This window comes from Schistocerca serialis, chromosome 2 (assembly GCF_023864345.2).
Source record: "Schistocerca serialis cubense isolate TAMUIC-IGC-003099 chromosome 2, iqSchSeri2.2, whole genome shotgun sequence".
Classification (NCBI taxonomy): domain Eukaryota; kingdom Metazoa; phylum Arthropoda; class Insecta; order Orthoptera; family Acrididae; genus Schistocerca; species Schistocerca serialis.
In genome coordinates, this window is record NC_064639.1 from 756511497 (window position 1) to 756539486 (window position 27990).

General features: G+C 37.7%; 1 protein-coding gene across 1 annotated transcript; it reads left to right on the forward strand.

The window, feature by feature from the left end:
- The first annotated feature begins 2931 nt into the window (after positions 1 to 2931).
- Positions 2932 to 27338, forward strand: LOC126457955 (splicing factor U2AF 50 kDa subunit). The gene is made up of 11 exons (XM_050094688.1): positions 2932 to 3097; positions 11719 to 11863; positions 12147 to 12259; positions 12335 to 12462; positions 12541 to 12657; positions 12814 to 12952; positions 14328 to 14410; positions 16958 to 17080; positions 26073 to 26231; positions 26443 to 26607; positions 26854 to 27338. The coding sequence occupies exons 1-11, from the start codon at positions 3076 to 3078 to the stop codon at positions 26983 to 26985; spliced, it is 1326 nt and encodes a 441-aa protein (XP_049950645.1). The 5' UTR covers positions 2932 to 3075; the 3' UTR covers positions 26986 to 27338.
- Positions 27339 to 27990: the final 652 nt, after the last annotated feature.

Genomic DNA, 27990 nt, shown 5'->3' on the forward strand with positions numbered 1-27990 from the left:
TAGAGCAACAACATTGTCTCCCACCTACCAATATTCACGGAAGCTTGTGAACTATTTGTGCTTACTCAAGCTAAGTTTAACACAGTAAGATTAACAGGAAAGGTGGTATTTAAAAGGAGGGTGTCGCCACCTCAGCTACAGAATATAGCAGTTGTATTTCTCAACAATCAGTATTATTCACGTAAGGCTATCCATATTTATCATAAAATAAAAGTTATATATGATAAGAGCAGAGCAGGGATCTAGATAATGAATCCACATAGTTGTAGTATGTGGAAGAAATGCCTGGAATGCTATGTTTTTATCTTTCTTTGAATATAAATGTATTTCCAGATCCGCTTTTATTTAAGACTGTAGCGAATTGAAGGTAACTTAAACAGAAATATGTTATATTGCAGTTATGTGAAGTACCATTTTTTCTGAAATTGGTGGCTTATTATAATCGTTTAACGTAACAAAAGATTTGATACAACCCTGATGTCTCGAGTTCACTGAGCCACATCTATAGCAGAAAATATTGTTCACTATTATCTCCGATTGGGACTACATGTAGATGTAGAACTTTCCATCTTTTAATGAATGCTTCAGAGTAGCAAAATTGTCCATCATCTAGCATTATTGCCATGAACATTTAAATTATTTTTGCTTACTCAAGCTAAGTTTAACACAGTAAATTAACAGGTATGGCTGTTGTGTTTTGCAATTATTAGTGTCATACACACAACTTCATCCATATTTATCATAAAGGAAACGTTATCTCTGTGTTATAAGAAGATAAGTACTTTTCATTCAACTAACAGGAATCTTTAGTTATTGGATGTACATAATCTTAACAGTGGCTGGCAAGTTATGTTTTTAAATTTCTCTTGAATTGTCACACAACTTCTCATGCCATTCTTTTCTTTCTTTCAGAAATTACTCTGTTCCATCAATGAACCACCTACTATCCACACTCATATATTTTGCCTCAGGTAATTTCCTTGTGTTGATCGGAGACTTCATGGGTATTAGCAAGGGTACAGCAAACCGGATTATTAAAAGGATGTGTATGACACTGGAATACATGCATAAGAGATAGTTTTATTAATTATTTCAGTTCTCTGATGAAATTAAATAAAAATGAAATGAAGAAATGTATACTGATTAATATATTTTAATTCTGAAATAATTCTTTCAATTTTCTTTTTCTGATCCTAATTTTGAGCTATATGCTCTTCTTTTAACCAGTACAGTTCTTCCTCCCTTCTTTGGTTCTTGACATGCTATTTTTGAAGCACCACCATCTGCAATTCTGCTAATTGTTTCACATTTGAGAACAGGTATTTTTATTGTAAAAACAAAACTGGCAGTTTAAGGTTGAGAACTGTAGAAAAGGTAGAACACAGTGAAAGTGTCATGCATCCAGTTACTTCCTCTTCCCTCCCTAATTACAAACAGCTGCTAAAGTTCATTGCAGAAGCCAAAATTATGTATGAAAATCGTCACTGACCCTCAAACTAAGGTGAGATACAGTAACAACAGCCTCCAGTATGGATACATGCCATATATATATTTCTACCCAGGATTATAAAAAAGATTGCGGCTTTTATTGTAAATGTTGGTATTTTATTCTTCACACATGTGCTTATATAATTATTAATAATGTCATGGAAGCATTGACACATATATATGCCTGAAAACTGCAAAAGTGAATGCACAATGTTCGATAATTCAGCAAAGATACTTTTTGTTGAACAACCCTTGCTACTATAATGTATTATCATTCTAAGATATAGATACAACAGCAGGCTATCCAGTGACACCTCATAAGATTGTCAGTCAAATCAATCTCAATAGTGACTCAGTTGTCACTGTCTGTTGGAGACTCTAAAAAGGCCAATTATTTCACAAAGCAGATGGCATTTCACAGTTGCTTTTATATTATATCCTACTTGGACTGCGGTGTCCTTCCCTTGACAACTTTATCAGTTCGTAAATTTCATTGTACGCAATTTGCAACTTACATTCCACATATGGGGTGCCACAGATCTGTAGCCTGTGCTACCTTTTCTATGCATAATATTTATGTGTTTCTTTCTTGGTAAAAAATCGTACTTGTGTTGTAGCTGCTTTATCGATCCATGTGAAGTTGTTTACCAATGGAAACTGTTGCATTTTTCTCAGTACCTTATTTGGAAACCTAGATAGATCTCTTATTAGTCAAACAACAAATACTTGATCCTTTAATTAATTTTACAATAGATCCTTGTACTGTTGTACATCCAAGTACTTTAAAAACATAGTTAAATGTTTGCACTAATGTTTTCATTGAATGAGACCGCAGCAGTTTTCGTGTTTTCTACTACACTCTTGAACTCGTTTACAGTATCCACCAGCTTCAAAATATTCTCAAACGAATAATTTTGCAATCTGGAACGCTTATCACTCACCAATGAGTTCAATACTGATTGAGCTCATTGGTTAGACACGCTATTCCTGCAGACGACGACTAATGTAAATATGAAATGACGTACGCGCACTTACCAAGTGTGCAGTTCAGCTATTCCGAGAGTAACCAACCAGGGAATGAAATGGTGTCCGTACAACGCGCAGTCCAAGTTAACTCGTGGTTAGTGTATTCCTCGGTTAGTTATCCCTGCATTTAGCCCTAGATTATCCATAGTCTTGTAGGCTAAATGATATGCTACAAATTTAAAATGTCGTCACTGTAGCTCTCTTAAGGAATCTCTCAGTGTAGAATGGACAGAAACACTATATTCTAAACTGTCTTTATCATTCGATACAGGATTTTTACGTTAAATTTCGACGTTTATGTTGTACGGCAATAGTGTGACTGGTTTGTTGAGCATCTGAGTGTTTCTGATTTCAGAGATAGCTGTTGAGAATACACAGGAAACAATTCGATCGAATTAGCCAAGTGGCGCCTCCAGCCATCTTATTTCCGGTTTCGTGCGTCCGTTTGCCGGGTTGGAGGTCTTGGACGCTGAGGTAGCTCTTGTCGTTGGGAAGTGTAGTATGATTTCCCGCAGTCACATTTGAGCATCAATCTCTTTATTTGAGTAACCGTCTTTGAAAATGGGCGAAGAAAATAAAGGCGGTAAGTTTTTGCTATTAAATATGCTTCATCGTTTTTCATTTATAAAGATGGCTACTTGTTCCATGAATTACGCGTAAATTATCTGCTTGCTTTGTAGCTATGTTTTTAAGCAATAAGATTACGACTGCATACTGCCCCCCCCTTTTTTTTTTTTTTTAAATGTGAACTGTTGACTTGAAATAGTCTTTGAAGGAAAGCTAATATGAAATGCCGTCGAAATGTGTGGGGATGATTGTGTTAGTTTAATTACCGCTAATACATAAAATTTGTGAAATTAATATTTTGGTATTTTATAGACCCATCCTGTTAAAATTGTATGTTGTGGAGGGACCCGAAAATTTTGATAAGTTATTGTTGAGACCTTGAGCTGGGGTTGTGCCGTAATCTAATATTAGATTCTATAAAATTCAAAACAGTATGTTGGGATAATACGGTAACAGCTTTAAAGTTGCTTCTGCTGGTTTACCAAAATGTAGAATTCTTGCCTGTAGCATATAGTGTACCAAGAGAAGAAAGGTTCTTGAAATTGTAAAAAGGTCTGTTTCATGTTTTGGTATTTGTAAGGAAGTAGATTTATGTATTATTGTGGCATTTGCTGTAAAGCTTAAAGAATTTCTAGATGGTGACGGGGATTTTTCCATCGAGTTAAGTTTTACAGATTGCATCTCAATACTTTACCATTTCCGCAATCAACATTTTTTCCAGAATGTTGATTATAATAGAGGGAAAAATAAAGTTGATGTATAGAAACATGTTTGTTAGCTATCAGGCAACAAAGTAAGACCACGTGGACAATTCTTTCTCTGTAAGAGGAGTTCTAGATGTACACTGATTTAAATTTGTGGAGAGAGAAATCAGCAGTGCATAGACAAAGATGGGAAACTCCCAAGCAGGAATATGCTGTCTAGTGATGAACATTGGCACATGCGCGTCAACTGATCCATCATTGTTGTTTGGTGTTGGTTGCGTGTTCTACGTAGCTTTTGCCAAACATGGTGGAATGATCTCAAATGTGCATCTGATAAGACAGTAAGTTAGTGCCCCAAAATTAATGAAACTGTTGAATGCTTAACTATCTTGATACTTTCATTGTTATTGATGGCAAACTAATAGAAATGGTGAGGGTATTCAAGATAGAATTCTGCTATTTAGTGATGAAAAACTTAGTGTAATATTGGACCCACTGAGAAACTTAAATGCAAGACTGATGTGCATAGTAGCCTGATGTCTTGGTTCAGTTGAAAAGTGTCCCATGGATCATTTTGGTTAGCTAGGGTTTGGATTTTCATGCACTATCAAATGGTAAACCTTGTGAATTCATGCAGTATATCAGTGAACCCATGGAATGAGGCAGCAGAAACTATAAAAACTTGGTGTATCACAATTCAGTTATATATTTTCTTTGAAAACAATGCAAAACAACAAATTTCTCTAAACTTTCTTCCTTATTCATATGTTTGCAAGGCAAGCCACGCTAGTAACTCCAAAAGTGTCCACAACCCGAAACTTAAGGAGGGGGGAGAGATTAGGTGGCAATAACTTAAGGATTTGCAGCAGAAGGAAGTAAACAAATGTTAAACTTGTGTTAATTCATATTTTTTAACTCTTAAAGCTGGCAATATCGATCTAGGTATGCCAACTGGTTAAAATAGGTTGTCGTGGCAGAGCTACATCTGTAAATGAGGATTCATGGGTGGGTATTTCAAGAATACTTACCAGTGATAAGAAAGGAGGTCAGCATATGTTTATCAATATGCTGTCACAGTTATCAAACCCTTGGACTGAAGTTTACAATGGGCCACTCATATTCAGATGCTGACAACTCCTGTATGTGTATGGTTGGGTGAACATTTATACTCTACCCTTCTTTATTTAAATTTATTGGTGTGAAGTATATTGGCTTTTATAGTGAACTGAGCTAGGGTGCCTCAGCTAACATGTTTACGAACCAACAATTTGTGAAATTACTCGTATTCAGCATGTTTGGCATAATTCATATAACATAATAAAAGGTGCTCTCATGCAAATTATTGCGCTGTATGTGCTGAGGCCAGAAATAATTCTTTAAAATGTATGAATTCATTCAGTTACATTGATGAAATCAATGAAATATGCATATTCTCCCCAAGGGGTCAAAGCATGCATTTGTGTGGAAATCAAAGGTATGGGAATAATTTGAGTTGGTAAAGCAAATGAACTTGAAAGTCTCTTTGGGTTTGCTACCAGATCCTAAAATCAACTTGAGTGCTCTCCTGAAGATAGTGAACAGCAGGATCGCTGGGGACTAGTGCAGCAGGGGATACAACCCGTCGGCTTTGGACATTGACGTCACAAGTCGCCAATCGAGAAGCGATTCTTCTTAGTGTTGTAGCTCCCTTCAGTGGCTGATAAGTGTTTTTTGGCTTTTAAAAAAAAAAATCTCACGAGATAGAATAAACAGATTCACTTTATTAAGCAATCAGTAAAAAAACGAAACTGAAACATAACAGCAAAAGCGAAAATGGTAAACTGCTATCTGGCGACTTGTGACGTCATTGTCCAAAGCCGACGGGTTGTATCCCCTGCTGCACTAGACCCGATCGCTGAAGTATTGAACAGTTGATTTTAGGATCTGGCAGCAAACCCAAAGAGACTGAAGACTTATTGCACCTTTGAAAGCCTGTGAAGAACTTGACTGCTACATAAAGATAGTGGTAACAGGTGTGTCTGCAGTATAGGCTTTGCTTACGTTCTAGCCATCTTTAATAAATACACTTTCTGTCATAACTAGAAATGCATTAAATTCGGTAAACTTTCGTTAGCTAATATATTTGAGGGTTTTGATACATTTCTGTACAGAAAAAGGGTGATCCACTACAAAACTTTTCTCTAGTATTGGAAACTAGGACTCTAGTACAGCCTATACAACAGGATAGCCAGATTCGGCGTGCTGTTAGGTTCAGTCTGGCCGTGGAAGGAATTTGTGGCACCCACGTTGTACTCCGCCTATGACATTCACCATTCTGTTAATTTTATTCTAGTTTGGCTTTGTTTATAACAAATTTATAAGTTCAAGTAATTCAGACTTTTAAACTTTTTAAAGTGAAGAAAGAAATGGTGACTTCATTTTAGTGTCACAGAAGCAATTCGTGGCCATGTGATACATATTTCTGGACAAATATTTAAAAAAAAATGTGCTAATAGTGTCTGTGAAAATTAACTTACTAAATTTTGAACACACTAAGGACCTGCTTATGGCCAAACATCACAAAGATACTCTTAAATTCCGCATCAATTGTGATTGCCTGTCTCATTGTTTCGTGTGTTAACATTAGCAAATAATTCTTGTCTATTGTCGGTGTATTGTAACCCTGCAACTGTTAATATTAAAACTATTTTATAATGTAATCGCTGCAGTGAGTTACTTTTATTGTTTATTTTTCCATGACATTTCAAGATGCATGGCACCCCATTTTCACATGTTTACACTTATTTGTGTGTGTTCCTTTACTAATGGCATTGCAGAATTTTGTAGTGGAAGTTTTTAAGGCTGCAATTGTGAAACATAAGGCAGTTCATGACCCGGGAATTAATGTAAATGTTGTCAGCTACTATAAGAGTTGGCTCCAATACAAACAAGGAAGGAGAGAAGTTATGGCTGGTTGCAGGAATCCAAAATGACTTGCACATAATACTTTAAAGTTAAGACTACTTTATTTCTAAAAAAAGAATATTAACTTATCCTTGTGAGATGGTTTGATGTTCTCCTTTGTCTCCGACGTGCAATTACATTTACGCTTTGTTACTATGTGCAGAACACAGGCGAAGTATCATCTTCCTATTACTCGGTATTGATGCTTTTGATGTCTGCAACCAAACTGGGCCCAACCAGTATGGGTGGCTGGTTAACTCTGGTTAAGCCAACTTTGGCGTGGGTTGCTGAAGAATCTTCCTGGAGGTATGGCACTGCGTGCTCTTTCCATTGGTGCATGGGTCAGCACCTTCTTGATTTCGTTTCATATCACTGTGCTGGTCGATTGGTGCATGGGTCAGCACCTTCTTGATTTCGTTTCATATCACTGTGCTGGTCGGCGTGCAGTCGATGCTTCATGACTGCACAGTAAACATTTGAAGATGCGGTGAACATAAAATGAATTTTGAAACACAATTTGTTGGCATTGTGTATCAGGGAAGGGGTGACATTTGCATTGTTTTGTAACTCCATAAATGTTGTCACGGGCGCCATAGCTTTAACTTTGAGCTAGGAGCACTGCTGTCATGTTACACTACGACCTGGCCCACAAACTCACATAAGTATGTGAATCAGGTTGCCAATGCCTGCTTTAATCCCTTGAAATTTTCTAAGATAGGGAGTTCTCTTTAATGAAGTGTTGCAGAAGTGTAGTTTAACATTTTTTACATATTGATAAGATTCTGGAGTACCTCTTCATCGGCATCAGTTTAAGGGCATTTCTTGTTTCCAGTCATTTAAAGGCATCTAATCAGATATCATCAAATATCTCTTGTAAAAAAGACATCCTGTAAAATCTTTGGTGTTCTGGGTACTCAGATCACATCTTGTACAAAAGACAGTGTGGTGCTAGCTGTTATAACAGATTAATGAAAGGACTTTGAAAGTATTACAAGAGCATTATGTTCTACGAGACAAATGATTGATATTGACAGATCACACAGGCAGATTAACAATGTTGCTGGTCTTGGCTTACGGCGTCACATGCCAGGCCACTATACTAAGGCTACAGACAAACCTCGACAACATGCCAGTTGTATTTAGTATTAAATATGCCAGAATAAGAGGTGTTTCGTTATTTTGTAGTAGAAGTGCAAACAATTTTTAGTCTAGGAGAACATTCAGAATTTTTTGTTAAATATTTGCAGTAACTACCGTATTTACTCAAATCTAAGCCGCACCTGAAAAATGAGACTCGAAATCAAGAAAAAAAAATTCCCGAATCTAAGCTGCACCTGAAATTTGAGACTCGAAATTCAAGCAGAGGGATAAGTTTTAGGCCACACGTCCAAATCGAAACAAAGTTGGTCCATTGTAATATGAGACACAATTTAGGTCGAATAAATGACGATACAGCTACAGTAGTTTGGTTAGAGTCGTAAGCTTAGCAGTTAAGCTGTACCAGGTAGCCATTGCTACGCGTCAGGCGCTCTGTCTGTATTTATACGGGTACCCTTCCTTTTTCACGTGCTTCATCTGGTTTGAATTGACTGCTTATTTTTCTTTGATCTGATAAGTGCCGTTATCTTTGTTATTGGTGTTTGTCACTCTAAGCTGAAAATGCATTACTGTACTGTGTCCTGCATTGTTTGTCGCATTCTGATAATGAGTGTTTACGGCCTGTCACTGCTCACGGCATGGCTTGCTTTTGTGCGCGCTACCGCCACTTACAATTATTTTAAAAAGAGAGAGGATTCGTCTCATTAGCGAAACAATGGCAAGAGACTGCTATTTGTTGTTACTTACAGTGCTACTTTCTTTGATAATGATCAACAAATAATAGGCTGCATATGATAGAAGATGTTCTGAATGAGAGTTTAGCGAAAAATTTTCTCCGTTTGAAAATCTTTGCAGACGCCTCTTTAGTGCATTATGTTCTGCACAGAAATTAGTCATCTTAGATTTAAAAATCTAGTCAATTGGCGTGCTTCAATTCTGACTGTATCACTATTAGGCATAAGAATAATACAAATATAAACATGACATGATATGTATATTCTTCCGCGTTTGCTGTTGTCTCACTCTAGTTTCGTAGTTCATTAGGACGACAGGATTTAAATGAGATAGCAGCAAACATGAAAGAATACATGGCAAAATGTTTATATTTGTATTACTCTTATGGTGAAGAGAATACTGCATGTGATTCACAATTCATAAAAGTTCCTATTAGCAACCATCTCTTCTCACAGATAGGAAAAAATTCAGAATGTAGAGTTGGCCATATTGGCAAAAACCCCAAACAGTCTTGCCAGTCGGATTTTCGTAGTACATTGAAATGCTGCTACATTCGAAGATGAAAAATACGGAATTTGTATTTACTTCGTTGGATTATGTACGAAAATGGGGCGGAGAAAAAAAAGCTCGTCTTCCACCTTTTTTATTTAATTTTTTTACTGACGCAGAGGTTTTGGCGTCAGTATTTATCTTTGTGCCTGTAAAGCATGCCTGTGTAGCACTACATATATTAGACGCAGAAGTTAGTTGTGGTGGCACCTATCAACATTTTTCAGAACTTTCGCTTACTTTGCACTCGATTCTAAGCCACAGGCGGTTTTTTGGATTACAAAAATTGGAAAAAAAGTGTGGCTTAGATTCGAGTAAATACGGTAATTCTATAATTACAGGCTGATTGTCAGTATGTTTACAGTTATCTGGAAAGTACTTGCAATGAGATGACTGTCAGTCTGCTTTCAAATAGTTTTCTTCTGCACTGCTTCCTGTCATGTGTATAATTAAATTTCCCACTCATTCTCCCACAATGTCTGCATTTTCAGCTGCCTCAGTGATGACAGTTTCTGGTCTCACGGGTCACATTGACAGTTTCACAGTGGTGTAAGATTCACAAATAATCCTTTTCATTTTTGTTTGGAATAACATTAGTTATTTGCACCCATACACCTTCAGTTGTTGGGAAAAAAGTGAGATTCCATTCTTATGACTTTTAGGGAACTCATCAATTATATATGTTGAAGACCGTAATTTTCATGCCACAGTTTCAAGGAATTCAGCCTTCAAGTCTTCTGAGATCCACGTCTACTTTTCAGCTGCAGTTTGTGCTACCAAAGTTAGTGACCAGTTGTGAATAATGTGATACAGGGCATTATCCATAACAGGCACTGATCACCTTGTCAAATTTGTAATAAGCGATGTGTCTAACCACTTCTGAAAGACTATACTGCTCATATTGTCTTGGTCATCACCTGTCTTTTCCAAACAAATCATTAATGGACAGTTTGGCACAAAACTGTCATGCACGTGCATGTAAAACTGTAAATTCCCCACCATTTCCAGCAGGCACTGCCATTGTCTCCATGGGTGTTCATCACTCCAGCCTCTATATAATGAATGGCTGGCATTTGGCATTATTCAGTCTCATCTAGCCACATTACACTTTTCAATGTCACACTCATGATCTTGCACCGAAAATCAGTCATGCAGCACCATCTGTCCTTTCAATAAACATTTTACGTCTACTAAACACTGGATACATGAAGCCTGTCTTTGAGCACTGTACGCAGTGAAAATTTACTGCCTTTGGAAGATTCTTTCGGAAGTGATGAACAATTTAGTGTGGTGTGTTCTCCTTTGTTATAGTATATGAATGACAGTCTCTTTGGAAGTTGTCGCAAGCTGTCACTTGCATCATATTTGGCTGCTTATTTCCTGGTGTTCTTGGTATCAAACCTTCCTCTGCAACCTAACAGGAAATAATGGCTCATCTTTTGTTCTCTTTCTCATAGTGGTCCCTTACTGAACACACACATTCACAAGTCTGGCTGTATTTTTCTTCTTCAGTTTCACTTCATCTCAGGTTAGCACTAATTGATACACTGGATGAGGGTTGAAATGAAACAAAGTTAATAAACACCAAAAATGAAGTATACTACAAACTTAAGATGTCTAGCTAGACAAATGACAGCAGTGGTTACAAGCAAGACACTCATTACTACATTTCAGGCAAGTGCGTCAGGTTTGCAGTGTGGCATTGTGGTTCATGGTATCTGCTCAAGTGCTTTCAGCCATTGGCTGGCTTCCTGTGGTTGACAGGCAGCAAAACAATGTTGCTGAGCTGTCAGAACCAATGACTCGTCTAACAGATTGTAGGCGGGACATTAACTCTGTGGGTTTTATTTTGTATGTCTTATTGTAACTAATTTTCTTTCTGCACTCCAAAACAAGTCTTCTTGTTCCAGACAGAATGTAGTGCATTTGTCTTGAAATTTGATGTCCCAGCTTATTAGTGTTGCTCTAAGTATAATAGTAATTAGAGCATTCTCACTACTCATTTATGGTGGGCTTCGTGTTTGGCTTCGGAATGGTGGATAATTTGATATTATGATAGCCTGACTTTTAATAATTTGTCACAAGTACAGTGAACACTATTAAATTACTTATCACAATTTTTCAGAAGGTAATATTTACCTGAAATCAAAGAATTTGGAAGAAACTTGTAGAAACAACTTAAAAAACTATTTGCTTCTGTAGTCTTTCCCAAAACCTATGTATGAGGCCTTCATTTGTTCAGTCAGTCCTAACTACTTCAGTTACTATGGGATTAAATTTTATATTTCAGATAGGATATGCTTACACACACACACACACACACACACACACACACAGGTTTGAGTGCTGCATATCAGGAATTAAAGCTTTTGTCAGCGTGAAATTGTCTATATGATGATTATTCGCACATGCGCGTCATCTGATCCATCAGTATTGTTTGGTTTTGGGTGTGTGTTTTACATAACCATTACTAAATAAGATGGAATGATCTCATTGTGCATCTGATAAAGACAGCAAATCGGTACATGCATAAAAAGTGAAAACAAATTAAGTATATTTTTAAACTTTAAAGGAAATAGTTCATATGACTTGTGCTTATGCTTTTCAGAGAGAGACAGGGACAAAGACAGAGATAGAGATAAGGATAGACGAAGAAGATCAAGATCTAGAGAGCACCGAAAGAGGTCCCGATCAAGAAGCCGTGGTAGACGGTCTCGTAGCAGAGATAAACGTGACAGGGATAGACGGAGCAGGTATGCACCTTCTGTTACTTTAGTACTACTCCCATAGCTCAAATAAAATATAAATAAAATTCCCATTGTCTGTGGGGGAGGGGGAGTACAATATTGCTTGTGTGCAACCAGTCAAGCTTTAAAGGATGTGTATTCACCTACAAAACACGTTAACTCGAGGAGGACATAGTGTTCAGAACTGAAATTGCCTGGCCCAAACTAGTCTAATCATTGAAATATCTTATCAGTAATTTTAAGCAATGGGTATAGCTTAGCAGGTGATAATTAAATTGTTACTGCACAGGTCACCCAGCAAAAAAGAGAAACGATCAAGACGGAGGAAACCATCTTTATATTGGGATGTACCTCCACCAGGCTTTGAGCACATTACACCCCTCCAATACAAGGCGATGCAAGGTAAGCTTGGCTTAAAAATTGGGTCTGAAAGTATTATGTTAGCTCACTCTAAAAAATTTTAATTTTATTTTGTAGCTGCTGGCCAGATTCCAGCTAATATAGTAGCTGACACACCTCAAGCAGCAGTGCCTGTGGTTGGTTCAACAATTACTCGCCAAGCTCGTCGTCTGTATGTTGGCAATATTCCATTTGGGGTCACTGAGGTAATTTTAGTTGAAATTTCAAAATTTGGCTTTGCAGTGTCTTTGGTATTGTTGATTAATGCTTTTTTATGTTTGTAGGAAGAAATGATGGAATTTTTTAACCAGCAGATGCACCTTTCTGGTCTTGCTCAAGCAGCAGGAAATCCAGTTTTAGCTTGTCAGATTAACTTGGACAAGAATTTTGCATTTCTAGAGGTGAGTACTACTGTAATGAAGTCTGGTTAATTTATATTTTAAGATGATATTAATAGTAGTACTCTGTAGCAGATAGTAAATATTATATAACTGTATTAAATAATTTCCAAAATAATATAGTATTAAGTATAATTTTTTGCAATTCTTTTTTTACAGTTTCGGTCAATAGATGAGACCACACAGGCAATGGCCTTTGATGGAATAAATTTCAAAGGTCAAAGTTTAAAGATTAGAAGGCCCCATGACTACCAACCAATGCCAGGGATGTCAGAGAATCCATCAGTTAACGTTCCTGGTATGCTTGAGTTCTATGCTAAAATACATCTTCAGAGCTCACTAGCATTTCCTTTTAATAGTTTTCTTGTGCTTGAATACACAAGTATGTTTATAAAAGGTAACCTCTTTGCCACTGTGATTTTTGAGGAGTCACCATTTTAATTTAAAAAAGCAGTGGTTTTGCTGTTACTCATAGCCAGCAGTGGTACAGTGGTTAATAAAAGGACAGTGCTGTGAGCTGTACAGTAGGACAATCGGATTTGGATATAAAAATTCTGCTGAAGGTGAAACAAAACAAAGATAGTCTAAAGTACGTTAACTAATAATTGAGTGTTTGAAAGCTGAGAGACTTACTTAGAGATTACATATACAACTGATGTCTTCGAACAACATATTGTGTTTAACATCAGAACTTCATAAGTGTTTCATTTCATGTCCCTGCACTGCCCCCTCATAATATTTTTCTTCTGTACTGTATGTCCACAAATCTCTTTATTTCAGTCGTCAAATTGTTTTCCTTTACATTGGTCACTTCATCATCTACCTATTTAATAAAATTTCATCTGTGTTCTCTCACTTCAGTAGTCTTGTGTAATAGTGACTTGGATAAAATAGAAGTAAATATGAGAATTTTTTCTATTTCTTTTGGTGTCTTGTTAACACTTTCCCACTTTAATATATTGTAAATTGTATCCAAAAATAGAAATATTCATAAATAGCAGTATCCATATTCCTAAGCATGTTCCCATAAGGGTCGTTACAAATTTTACGTTATCAGGCCCTCACTTCATTATTTCTGTGTTCTCATTTGTTCATTTTTGAAGTGGTGTTTCAATCAATGTTGAGAAAATTGCAGCATATGTGATTTATGTATATTTTGGTAGAGGAAAGTCCTGTATGTTGTGTGATGTAATCTTTTTGTTTATTTACAATACATGGTCATGCTGTACTGCATTTTAGATTCTACTTAAATGTAAGATCAGTTCCCAGAGTTTCTTTTCATGTCCCTGCACTGCCACTTCGTAATATTTAAAACATTGATTTGCTAAGTTGAAACTCGTTGATACCATTTGTGACCTGAGGGTGAAATATATAATTTCGCAAGGCAGTCACAGTTCTTCTGCAAGGCAGTAAGTCTAGTCTGTGTAATGGAGGAAGCTTGTGATCCTTATTGCTGAAGTAGATAGATGTATGAAATTGCCGTGTAATGTTAACTGCTATTAATGTGGTTTTTAAATTTTTGTAACTAGTAATATTAGGTTAATAATTGTACTTTGTTTGTTTCACCTGTCCCAAATAAGATTGTTCTATTGTCACACTATATTTAGTGTAGTCTCTTGGTCAGCTATGAAGCAGTGTTTTGCCACTAAGGTGTTGTCTTGTGTATTGCTTAGCAGGCGTGATTAGCACGGTAGTCCCGGACTCACCGCACAAGATCTTCATTGGTGGCCTTCCCAATTACTTAAATGAGGATCAGGTATGGACAGACATTTTTGCTTTCCTGATAAATGTATCAACAAATATTCTTAAATTAGCTGAGCTTGAAATGTTTCTTTAATTTTAGTTGAAACCATAAATGTTAAGCTAACGAAAGCATATATAACAAGATATTAATTTTGATTCTTGAGTCTTTATGAAGGTTGATGAAAACCATTTCATGTAAATGCTAGTGTAAAGTATTTTAGAATTGTTTCTTAAAATGTTTACTTTTACTTTGTTTATGAGAATTTGAACTGTTATCAACCTTGTTGGAAGAGATTGTTTAAATTGCTTGTCTGTACAGTTGTCAGTTTTCAGCAAAATGGTTTTCTCTAATCTTTTTGTAAGTAGTTGGTCCTCTTCGAGTGTCACACTTCATTGAATGTATAACATTTGGATACTGTTTTGACAATGTTAAGTTTTAGACCCATGAAAGGACCATTGGAAGAGCAAACAGTTTTGCTGCAGAATTCTTGTTTGTTTTGTTGATGATCTATGCCGAGAGATGTTGGGTCTTCATAGTGCAGTGCCTTAATGAAGTTATGTGATGTATTAATTGATAGCTTGGGGCAGTGCATGTAATCTGGAGTTTTAAGATCATGTAGCTGCTAATTTCCTGTCTTCATGTGTGTAATTTTTTTTCTACCATCATTGAGTACTGTGTTGTGATCCCTCACTGCCCCAAGTTCATATATCCCAGGTGAGTACAAATTTACAGTACAGAATCCATTTTGCTTGACGTCATTATTGCCCAGCGTTGGTGAGACTTTTGTCATGCTGCTGTCTACATTTAGAGCAGTGTTGTGTACTGTTTCCATCACAATTCTTCGTGGGAAACCTTATCATTCGAAATCCATTTTGTTTGCTATTGAACTATGTAGTTGTGTATTGGTACATGGTAACACAGCAGCAGTTACTGGAGATAAGGAATGGAATAATATGGATTGCTGCTGGGCTCTTCATTCGTTTTAACTATTTTATCATGCTGATACTTGAAGCCCCTCAGTCTTTAACCTTGATCTTGGTCAGAAAAACTCTGCATCTTTTGCACAAGATTCTCATTATTTTGCAGGTTGATGAAAAACTGAACGAGAGGCAAAATACTTTTTCAGCAAAATGATATTGTAGCTCTCCAGATTTGTTTCATTTTTTTTCCAGGCCAGTGATGTTAAACCTAACATTTTCTTTCAGAACTGTTTTGTGGCCTATTACATTAATGAAATATAGGCCTTCCAGGTAAACACCTGTGGCAGTTTTCAGGATACTTTATTATTTGTATAAAGTTTTATGAATTTCAGCAGTACTTTTCTTCCCATTTTGACGTTGACACGTCTGCATTTTTTCCAGCAATTACATGTATGTGTTTGGTGCGTACTTAACAGTACAGTGATGTGGATGTTAAATTTTCCTGGTCTGTCAAGGATATAAATTTGTCACTTTCATAATGTAAATTTGTTTGATATTTTTCCTTCTGTATTAGGAATAATATTGAGGTTATATATTTCAGTTTAACAAACCTTGTATTATTCTTGGTACGAGAAAATTGGCCAGTATGTTACATCCATGTACCCATATGTCTAAGTAGCACTGAAACATTTACATGTATTAGTTCATATTATATAGATAATTATAATTTAAGAGTTTCGTCGATGTTTGAAGTTATTTTTGTAAAAAAAAACTCGGATACTCATCTATGCCTCTGCTTTCTTCCCCCCTTCTGTCGTAGCTAAGGTTTCGCGGGTAGTAAGACCCATCCTTTGCTTGTCGATAATATGAGAGAGCTACAAACACGCACAAACACATTATGGGATCATGAAAGGCAAGTTTTCTAAAACATTTTATGTTTTGGGGGAACTAGAATTTTCCAGCCCCCATTGTGGAACTCATGACAACATTATGGTATGTATGTTTAGTTTTGTGTGTGGTTCATTGTGACAAGTGTTTAGGTAAAAATAAAGTGATTGGTTGGAGAGGCACATGGTATGTGCCATAAGTTTGTCATTTAGCAGCTAGTACTTCATATGAAACCCATGTGGGCTACTAATAAAACTTGTCACAATGCAACCTTAAAATTTTATCTTTCAGTCCATGGCTGCAGCTGGTACAGGTGGGTGGTTTAGTTAATAAGTTTTTGTTATTGATTGCATTGTGTTTTATGGGAACATAATTTTATATGAAGTAGTTTTAATGAGTGAAGATCAATAAAAATAATAAAGCATGTTAACAGTTTGAGATTTACATTCATTTCTTATTCTTAAAATTTATTTTGATCATTTTACTATTTGCACTTCATGCAACTTTACTAAAAGCGATGGGGAAGGGATATCATTTTGAAAATTATTATTGTATTCAGTTCCAAATTTATTATATAATTGTAATATCACAAACATCCATGATTTTGTTAACTGTGAATTTATATTGCTATTTTCATTCAGAGGTCACTTGCTCAATGTAGTGTTAATTCAATATAAAATGTTTAATAATTCATGGGTGTTTAAAGTGTTGCAACAAATATTTTTGCTATTGTTAATATCTCCATTTTCAGGTTAAAGAGTTACTTATGTCCTTTGGACAGTTACGTGCTTTCAACCTTGTGAAGGACTCAGCCACAGGGTTAAGCAAAGGCTATGCCTTTTGTGAATATGCCGATGTGACGATGACTGACCAGGTATGTCTGCAGTGACATTGACATTTAATATCACTGTATCAAGTAACTGATAGTGATTTGCCATTGTTGTTTACTGTATGTGACACAGCTTTTAAGTGGAGTCTAACAGTTTAAGTTGGATTATACTAATTGCATAATAGATATTAGAAAAAACGTGACGCTTCAGTGCCACGTGGACATTAACCCTTTGCATCTAAACAAAAATAATTTTTTTTATTAAAAGATTTTGTGTTGACTTGCGGACAAATCCAACAATTTTATTATGAAATTCTACTAAATTTTGTGATCTCCAAAATCATTAGGTTGCTAAGAGAATTGAGATTTACTGTATAATATCATTATGCACTTGACTTGTGTGATTTATCACATGTTCAAATGTTATGAAGATAACACATCAATTTATCATGATCTACTCACATTTGCATCCAAGTAAATATATCTAAACTGATCTTTATGTTAATCTTTGGCTACAAATATATGTGGTGTGCCTACATGTTGTCAAAGACTGCTTTCCCACCTTTTATTAGGTCACTTTCTCACTCTTCCCTTACCTTGGAACCCAGCTTCTTTAGCCCATCTGTTATACATTCTTCTGGCATCAGGACTTTCCAATCTTACTACCACAGTCGTCTTCTACTCTGGTTATTTACTTGGAATCCCTGCCTATTTTCAACATTTGACTCGGGAGGGGGGGGGGCTGATATCACATTGTTGAAGCACCAAAGACACATTTTTGAATATTTCCCCCATATTGATGGTACACACTGATCGTAAACTTTACATTTCACACTCTTTAAAAGCTTAGTTTGGAAAACTTATCAGAATCACTCCGGGCCATCAGGTATTTTACTTTCGCTGTCTATACAGTTCTCTGAAATACAAAACCTTAGTTGGTTCTGTAGTTTCATTGTCAATATTCAGATAGGGGGAATGACGTTTAATTCGTTTTAATAACATGTGTAAGTGTTGTTCTTCCATTTTCTATTATTTGAGCACATATTCCAGGGACACTTTAATGTAGCAGATCTAGGAAGCCTGGGATAGAGGAAGGGGGTGGGAGATTGAAAGGGTTGAACTACAGTTGTGTAAGATACCAGTACAAGTGGGCATGTGCTATCACGTTTTGACACTCCCAAATCTGGCAAGCAGTTGTGCAGTAGCTGTTGAAGACTTTGAGTATTCTACTTTGCTGTGTGTTGTGCGTTGATTTTTTGTGTCTTATTTTGTAATGAGTAGAGACTAGTCCTGGTCCATCACTGGGCTCGTGTGTGTCTCACCAGAAGGGATTGACGACCATTTTGATGGATTGAAGACCATTGTGACCATATGTCTGGCTGCATTTGCAATTCTCCTCTCCCATTTAAACTAGTGGCCAACTGCCACATTAGTGTTCGCATTTTACCAAACAATTTCTATCTGATCAAGGAGCTCTTGAAATAGTTTGTTGCTAATATACAGTTTTTCTAAAAATCTATTCTGGTAATATTACCTGTTATGTAAAGAAAATACATAAAACACATGGGTGACCTATATTTTGTCTTTGATTGAAAGAATATTGTCCCACAAGATATCCTAAGAAATACAAAATGTTACAGTAGCACCACAACTTTCTGACTTGGATCCAAATAGACCTTCAGCAAAGCAACAGTAGCTTTAAGAACATTGGATGCGGCATTCAGATATTGACCAACACAGTAAAACAGAGTTACCATTTGCAGACATTGTCTTCACATAGGATGATTGAAATAAGCAGCTCTGCACATGGTTGATGGCATAATTGACTTCTACTTGAAAAATTTATTAAATCTGTTTTCAGTACAATATCAAAATTCCATGTGATTTAATGAATTTATAACAGTTTGTTTCATTACACCAGTTGTCTTGCTTATTATTATAAAAGAAAGTTGCTCACTGGCTGTGTGCTACTTCTTGCACTTACGTCTCTTTCTTTGTAGAGCATTTGTGTAACCTGAACCAACTGATTTTTATAGAGTTTTGAGAACCCTGAACCTTTCAGATTGTAAGCAGTACTGAGAGATTGTGGATTTATTATTAATGCTCTGCACTCAAAAGTTAGCCTGCATGTGTCCCATTGGTCACTAATTGCTTTATAATGTGACAATCTTTATAAGGGTACTAGTCACCAAATCCAAGGTGTTCGATAAGTCACATGTACCCACCGGGTCATGCTAAATACTGAGAACCTCGGGGAGCTCATTTGTGTAAACACATGAGCTTGGTGAGTTTTCAGGAACTGGGGACTGGTCAGTGTTTCCAGACCTGTCACTGTATGCTCTGGGAATGCTTCAACAAGCACCATACAGTGCTGCAGTGGGATGTTGTGTGCCACAGGTATGGAGGATTTTGGCTTAACTGCCTGGATCACAAGAATGATAAAAATCTCTATAAAACACTGCATGATCTCAAGGTGTGCTGTTGAAGAGGGACAGTCTTTGAGGGGTAACCTGTGAGCAGTCTGCTACACCTAACTTGTATAAGGCTTGCCCAGGCAGTTGGAACTCTATTGAGGTGGACCCTAGATGCCTGTGGGAACGCCAGGGCAAATATAATCAATACTTCCAGTCCCAACATGATGGGTGTGTTGTCTGGGAATTCTCACAATTACTCACCCAAATGAATGAGGGAGGCTAGTCCTGATAATCAAATTGTACTTAGTGCTGGGGCTCATTTTGTGATCAAGAGGAAGGAGGGGACATTTGAAAAAGTGCCCCCCTCCTGTATTCATTAAGTATTGGAAGGACTTGCTGGTATCTTGGCATATTAAATGTTTGCAAATTGGTTCCTTATTGATTGAGGGTAACAGGCAAAGCGGGTGCAACTTCTTAGGAAGTCATAAAATTGGGTTACAGTGATATAATTGTCCAGTTGTCTAACTCACAAGTCAAGCACGGGTGTGGTCACATGCTGTGATATTATGGACATAGACATCTCGGAACTCGATGCGGAGCAAATGATGCGAAGGCATAATGGCAAAATTCATTGTGATCTTCAATTCTCCAGCACTACCTAACACATAATGGCAGGGTTCCTCGGAGTTAAGGTTAAGCTTTATGTACCTAACCATAGACATACCAGCAATTTGACCCTAAAATGCCAAGTTGCTGAGGTTGAAGTGACCTTTAGGAAATGTGGAAAGGCAGCCCATGATTCTCTGTATCCAGCTGTGGGAGCCACCCCACCTGGAATCAAGACTGCCCCATTTTTGCTGAGGAATGCAAAATTCAGGAAGGTGGATGACATAAGCAGAAGCCAAGCTTCTGTGGAACCTGTTGAAAAGATGGACATTGAAATGCAAATGACATCCAGCAGCAACTCCTTTTGCGTGCCAAAGCAAAGTGGGCATAGTGAACCATGCGATTATGACAGGAGAGACTGGTGACATTTTCAGTGAGCATTGAGAAGACCCCCCCCCCAACAGCAAAGTACCTGTCAATGTCCCCTGTCCCCCAACATATTCGAAGGGAGTCACAACATTTGAGTCAAAAGCTGTCCCAGGCACCATTCTGACACATTTGACGGGTGAGGACATCATAGGAGGATGCCTTGTCACCAGACCCAGGCAGCCACTCCCGTCCCCCTCACTCTACAGGTTCCTCACCACTCAAGCACCAGGATACCAGTATATCAAAGGCACTCTGCTGAAGTGGCTCCCTTACTCCAGTAGAAAATGAATGACTACAGAATTTGTGTGGAGGAATTGAAATTCCTTATACAGGGTAGACCTTTGTGTGTCTTGTCTAAGAGACTCATTGTAAACAGACTAACATGACTATGCTTGCAGGCTGTTCTCACAACAGAGAAGACTACCTTGCTGGTGACAGGGTGAAAGGTGGGATAGTAATGTTTGGCACATTTTGCTCCTTGCCTGTGCCTTTAACCACATCACAACAAATTTCTGTTTGGATAGTCTTACCATGTTGTAAGAGTCTGTTGACAGTGAGACCCACATACACATTCTTGAACAACTGCCCTCTCCCATTCTCCTTGGAGGGTAGTGCACAGATTACTATGGGGACTAACACATTTTGCCCCAGGTGTTGAATACTTGAGATTCTGTCACAAACTAGACAACATATTGATGGATGTGGGTCGAGCTATACATTTTAGCACTGTTGTGTTCTCTCTACAACCATGGACCTCTCCTTCTGCTCACCTGCCTTGCAGACAATGCTCAATAGGGAGTGGATGATGACCTTCATGGTAACAATCATTACCATGTCTGGATCCATCTGCCACGTGGAGCAGATCCTGACAGGAAGCTGCCAAGATGTTACTTTGGAAAGGCTGACTAGGTGCTGTACAAGCAGTTAGCTGTTTTCAAGCATGGTGGAGGTTTCTGGAATGAGTGGGTCGCATTACAGATTTGAATCGCCATACCACTGACACATCCATCCCAAAGTCCAAGGCAACACCTAGGAGGCAGCCTGTTGTTCGGTGGAATGATGAATGTCGTTTTGCAGTTGGGGGACAAGAGGGGGCCTATACGAAGCTTAAATTAGTGGCCTACAGACACGAATTCTTCAACTTTTCAAATGGCGAGGGCAAAGGTAAGCAGAATGGTTAGAGTAAGCAGAGGTCTTTAGCAAGAGTTCCTAAATTCAATCAGTAGGTCCACACCCACAAGTAAAGTATAGTGAAAATGAAATGTCGTGTGGCTAGGGCATCCCGTCGGGTAGAGCGTTCGCCTGGTGCAGGTCTTTTGAGCTGACGCCACTTCGGCGACCTGTGCATTGATGGAGATGAAATGATGACAACATAACACCCAGTCCCTGAGCGGAGAAAATCTCCAACCCAGCCGGGAATCGAACCTGAGACCTTAAGATTGACATTCTGTCACACTGACCACTCAGCTACCGAGGGCGGACAGTAAAGTATAGCAAGCCATCAGGAGGATCTCAAGGTGGAACTCAGGTCTGCCAGTCCTGAGAGCAGGTGTGCCGTAACTTCAAGGAATGTTGCTCAGACAATTGCTGAATCTTATAAGACTATTAGGACCAATTCTACTCATGATCCAGCTTTTTGTCCTTGTCTGGAGATGCAAGAGAGGGTTGGCTGTGGTCTCCAACCCACCAAATTTAGGACTGTAGCCAGCCTTTCTCTTTGTGGGAACTGAAATTCCATCCATAGTGAGTAGTTTGTGGTAATGGACCCGGTCATCAGCTGACAGTGTGCAGAACAGTGTAACAGTTTGACTCACAGTTGGAGCAAATCCTCTTTCTGCTCTTTAATGATATTTGGACGACATGTGACTTTTCCAACTCATGGAAAGTGACTTAATCCAGATATTAAAACCAGGGAAGGATCAGACTAACCCATGTAGTGATCATAGCATTAGTCTTCTAAGCTGCATAGGAAAGACTGGTCAATTGGTGCCTATTATGGGTTCTCAAAACTAAGTCCCTACTATGTCACCCTCAGTGTGGTTTCAGGTGGTGTCACTCCACACTTGATAAAGTGACACTGCTCAAAGCAGCAATTCAATAAGCTTTCCTCTGTATGCAACACCTCATCAATGTCCAATTTAGTTTGAAAAAGGTTTGTGATACATCACTACCTGGAGGAAAGTTTATTTGTTGCAGCTCTATCAATGTGTGTTCAGTGGATGACTACCCACTGTCATAAACTCATTCCTCTCAGACAGGTATTTTCAGTACAAAGTTGGGAATGTCCTACCGTACTGTTTTAAGGAACATTGTTCCTAGTTTGTGGATGACTTCTCCGTCTTCTGTGCATGCTCGAACCTTTCAAGCTACTCGGCAATTGCATTTGACAATAAAGTGAGTGGAGGAATGGTCTAACACTATAGGTTTTAAATTCCTGTTTATTGTAATGACTTCTGGAATTTTACCTGTTTTGAAACTGGGGATACTTTTCTCACTTTTAAGGAAAAAATGAAGTATCTTGGCCTCACTTAAAATGAGATGTTATTGTGGCTGCCACACAATAAAGAACTAACACTAAAATAATGTAAGGCTTTAAACATCTTAAAGGGGAGTGTGCAGAGCCTGTGCAGCTAATGTTTAGTTAGCAAAGTTTATGTATCTCAGTCTCTGGAGCCAGTGAAGATAAAACAATCTAAAAACATGTCCATGTTATTTTCTACTGAAGCAGAATTATAGAGATGAGATACAAAAGAACAAGGTATATAAATATTTAGAAGTATGCAACTCTTGTCATGAAAACATGTACATATAAGTCCATAGATTCACACCTATTCAAATTGCTACTGAGATTCTGCTTCAGTAGGTACAGTGTTATCATAAAACAAGCCACAAAGTTACATGTGGCTACCAAAGTAGTTTTCTATATATAAAGTACAAAAATTTCATTTTGAAAAATCGGCAGTTCCAAATGCCGATAACTGGCTTATATTTTTAAATTAAGGCCGAAAAACACCCAGTAGCATAATCAGGATCATCGTCTTTGCCAACCTCCTTCTCTAAAAGATTATTTGTTCAGGTTGATCTTGCTTCTTTCATGATGAACTCTGCTGCATGCTGTGTCTTGGCGAGTCTCTACTTGTCTTATAATTTCAACCCATTTATAGTAAAACAGCCTGGAATGTTTTAATAAGGGGTAAAATTTTTAATTTATTAAATTAATTTTAATTTAATAAGAGGTAAAATTGTCCCCATGTTTTCAACATTAAATGTTAATACAGAATCACTAACTCCCTCCTTCAGTGTATTTAACCCTACAAACACATTTTTTGTCCAGATAATATTATCAGGATTCTGAGTCTGTCCATGTATAAAAATCAGAGGTGGTATGAGTGTATTAGGTTCCCATAAATTTCAAACAATGTAAAACTCAGGATGGTATGTAGCAATATTATGAGAAGGAAAGTTGCTACTCGCCATATAGCAGGGTTGCTTCATCGCAGACAGGCACAAGTAAAAGCCACACAATTATAGCTTTCAGCCGTTAAGGCCTTTGTCAACAATAGACAAACATATGCACATACCCCGCACACTCATGCAAACGCAACTCTCACAAGACTGCAGTCTCAGTCAACTGGCGCACAACGAAGTTCTGCAGGGATGTAGCGGAAAAGGAGAAAAATAAAAAAACTGGGTGTGGTGTTGGAATAACGGCTGCGTAGTGCCAGGGTGGAAACGGGGGAAGGGCTGGATGGGTGAAGACAGTGACTAACAAAGGTTAGTCATGTGTGCGAGTCGTGTTTGTGTGTGTGGGTGTGTGCGTATGTCTGTCTATTGTTGACCTTCGTTAGTCACTGTCATCAACCATCCAGCCCCTTCTCTGTTCCCATCCAGCACTACCTCCCACCATACTATCCCTCCCCCTCTCCACTCCAAACCTCCTCTGTACTCCCACCCAGTCGTCACTCCCATCATGCACTGGTGCTGCTGCCCTCAGTCTGGTTTCAATTGCCTTAGGCTACAGTCGTGTGTGTGATTTGCGTGTGTGGGTGGGTGTGCGCATATGTCTGTCTATTGTTGACAAAGGCCTAAATGGCCGAATGTTATAATGATGTCTTTTTGTTGTGCCTATCTGTGACTCAGCATCCCTGATATATGGTGTGTAGCAATATTGTTCCCATAAATTTGTTTGATGGCTTCCATAACAGCTTCAGGAATGGAGTTCTAATGTTCAACACACACTTCCTGGAACTTTAGTGTATTGGAATTTACACTATGATTCATGTCCAGATGGGGAAAGTGAATGTATCAGTTTTCTGTCGGTTAAGAGTTTGTGAAAGTATGAAGCCAAGACTGCTTTCTTCATGCTTTCCAAATCATTTACATTATTCCTGAATGTTATTCTATAATACTGCTGAAGCTGATGTATTATTTTGTCAGTTGACCCTCAGTGACTTTTCCATCTGACAGTATGTTGGTGCAAAAAGTTTCTTTTAATTTTCTGAGGCCTGTTCCCATCCTCTTTTCTACATGTCCAACTCTCTCCAGTTTCTTTGTATTCACATTTTCTTACGGATTTGATTCAACAACTGTCTTACAGGCTTTAGAATTGTATTTAAAGAGAATTTAGCATGGGTAGGTGTAAACAGGTGGATTTTATTGGCTGCTGTGTCATGTTCTTTGGTATTGCCCTCAGGGTGGGCTCCCAGAGCAGTTTTCAGTATATTATATGGTATTGTTTGCCATCCAAAGCAGATGAGATGATGCTGTGGCAAGAAATTCATCTCCTCAGATTCCTGAAGTGCCCTGCTTGCTATTCAGCAGGCCAGATGTTGCAAGAATTGCAGAACACTCACTTGCAAACATGGAAAAGAAAATAATTTTCTACTGGGTTCAAGGCTTATAGGAATCCAAGGAAATGAACTCACTTACGTGACCACCTAGAAGGCTCACGGATTGTGCTGCAGGGTTTTATATCCTTTGTGATCCAGAAGACCCTGTGTTGATGGCAGGCTCAGTGGCTGGAAGTGTAGAATAAGAAGCTACTTCCAGTCAAACCTTAAGAGCAACCCTGGCTTATCACCTTTGTACCACAAAGAGCTGAAGTAGTAACCCTTACTACACTTAAAGTAGCATATTGCTTTTGACAGTTAGCTTTCTTCTAAGTCGTGAGGAGCCCATAATGTGTCAGTCACCCAGCTACAATTTTTTCCCTTTTGTCTTTCATGGTGTCTTAGCCTTGATTTTTATCTGGTTATTATGCAGTGTTTTGTATGACTTAGATTGCTCATTCTAACTCTGTAATGATTATGTTTTCACTGATTGTGTGAGGATACCACATGGATTGTTATTTTTTGTTTTTCACCTGCCTCATTATTCTAACCAGGTGTGACTAAGATTTACCATTTTCAGTTGGTTATTAAAATTATCAATAACCATTGAATTTGAAAACTAGTACTGTACTTGCACTGTTCAAATGCTTTCTTACACCGTTGTTAGCAGTGTTGGATGCTTCCATAAAAGTTTAAATGTTTCAAACACAGTTTTTATTTTAATTCTAATGGGAAACAATGTTGTTTCTTGTATTTCAGGCTATAGCTGGACTAAATGGCATGCAGTTAGGTGATAAGAAATTGATTGTGCAACGAGCAAGTGTAGGTGCAAAGAATGCACAGATAGGACAGCAAGCCCCTGTTCAAATCCAAGTTCCAGGTTTGACAATGGTAGGAGGTGCTGGACCTGCTACCGAAGTAAGTATCCTTGAGCATATTAGGAAATTAATTTTTGCTGTTGTAGAATAAAAAGTACAAATTAATTGATCATTTTTGTTTTGCCTTGGAAATGTGAAGTATTGCCATAGAGTTCATTAAATAGTGGTCGGTGAAATACATTAATTACTGGAGTAAATGAAACAGCAAGGTACATTATTTTCTGTAGCTAATGTTACATTTTGCTTTCTAGGTCCTCTGTCTGCTCAATATGGTCACTCCAGAAGAACTTCGGGATGAGGAAGAGTATGAAGATATTCTTGAGGATATAAAAGAAGAGTGTAACAAATATGGAGTTGTGAGATCGGTGGAAATTCCAAGGCCTATTGAAGGTGTAGATGTACCAGGATGTGGAAAGGTACATGTAATTGTTAGTTTTGTGAAAACAGTGAAGCATAATGTGTTATTTATTGCATGTTGTGATGACAGATATTGACAGAAAACTTTTTGCTGATTTAATTGGCTTAATCTTTTCTGAACATGCATAATTCCATGTTTACATTACATTAAACATGTGAAAATTTGATAACTATATGCTTCATTAGTGTGAAACCAAATTCTGATGTTATACTAATATCCTTTGTTACTCTGATTCTTGTTGCAGGTTTTTGTGGAATTCAATTCAATTATAGATTGTCAAAAGGCCCAGCAGTCACTGACTGGCCGAAAGTTCAACAACCGTGTTGTGGTGACGTCTTACTTTGACCCAGATAAATATCATCGCAGAGAATTTTAATGTAAACAAAACTAAATAGCCTCTCTTGATGTGTATGGCATTGGCTAGAATGTCCACATGGAATATTTACAGCCACTGCACTTGGGTAATCATACTTGGCTGCTGAAGCATAGTATCATGTTCTGTAACCATTACTATCAGAACTTTTTAAAGGGCAGCCTTGATTTGATATGGGGAAGTTGCAGTTATTTTTTGAAATCTGAGACATGTACACCAGTATTTCATTTTTGCGCATCTTCAGTTAAGACTATATGCTAAAATGAAATCTGTTTGTTCTTAATTTAGTAAGAACTGTCTGGCCTGCATTTTTTGTTACTTTCCCTTGTGTAAATAAAGAGTAATTTACCACCTCACTTTCTGTCTCTTTCCTTATTTGTCTGTCTACTAGGTTCTCATATGTTAGACTGAAACCAAATACAGTTTAACCTCACTTTTATGTTCCTGGAATCAATGTTTTCCCACCTTTACGACACTTTTTATCGTTCCATCACATTTCTGATGTCCACAATGTTTGTTTGCACCCAGTTTTGCGTCAACGTATTTATAATTTCCCACGATTTACACGTTACGAAAAAATATTCGTTGAGAAAAAAAATGGGCTGCCAAGCACAGCTTTTTTTTTTTTTTTTTTTTTTGGGGAGTAACTAGGTTTGTTCGAATAGAGGTATCATGACCATTCACAATCATTTCCAAACTCTCTACCGTGCAAATGCTGTTTAGTGATTGTTGTGATCATCGTGACACCTTTGTTGAACCATGTTTAGCATGTTTCTGCGTTTGGCCTCTTGTAGCGCTAGTTGACACCATCATTCACTGTGTGTTGCTGAAATGTTTTTAGTTTAAACACAATGCTGGTTACATATTTTTGTATGCTGAACACAAGGTCTTTAGAGAATTCATTCTCGTGTCAAGTGCAGCATTTTTGTATTATTTTTTGTGATGTTACATAAACCGTGTGAATGATAGTTTGCGTGTGTGTGGTTTTCTACATAACTGAGGTGGCGC

Bases quoted from the DNA above. Each gene is read 5' to 3' on its own strand.
- LOC126457955 (XM_050094688.1), top strand. From the start codon at position 3,076: ATGGGCGAAGAAAATAAAGGCG. The intron at 12,260-12,334 runs GTAAGCTTGGCT...TTTATTTTGTAG, and splicing joins CCAATACAAGGCGATGCAAG to CTGCTGGCCAGATTCCAGCT. The intron at 12,463-12,540 runs GTAATTTTAGTT...TTATGTTTGTAG, and splicing joins TTCCATTTGGGGTCACTGAG to GAAGAAATGATGGAATTTTT.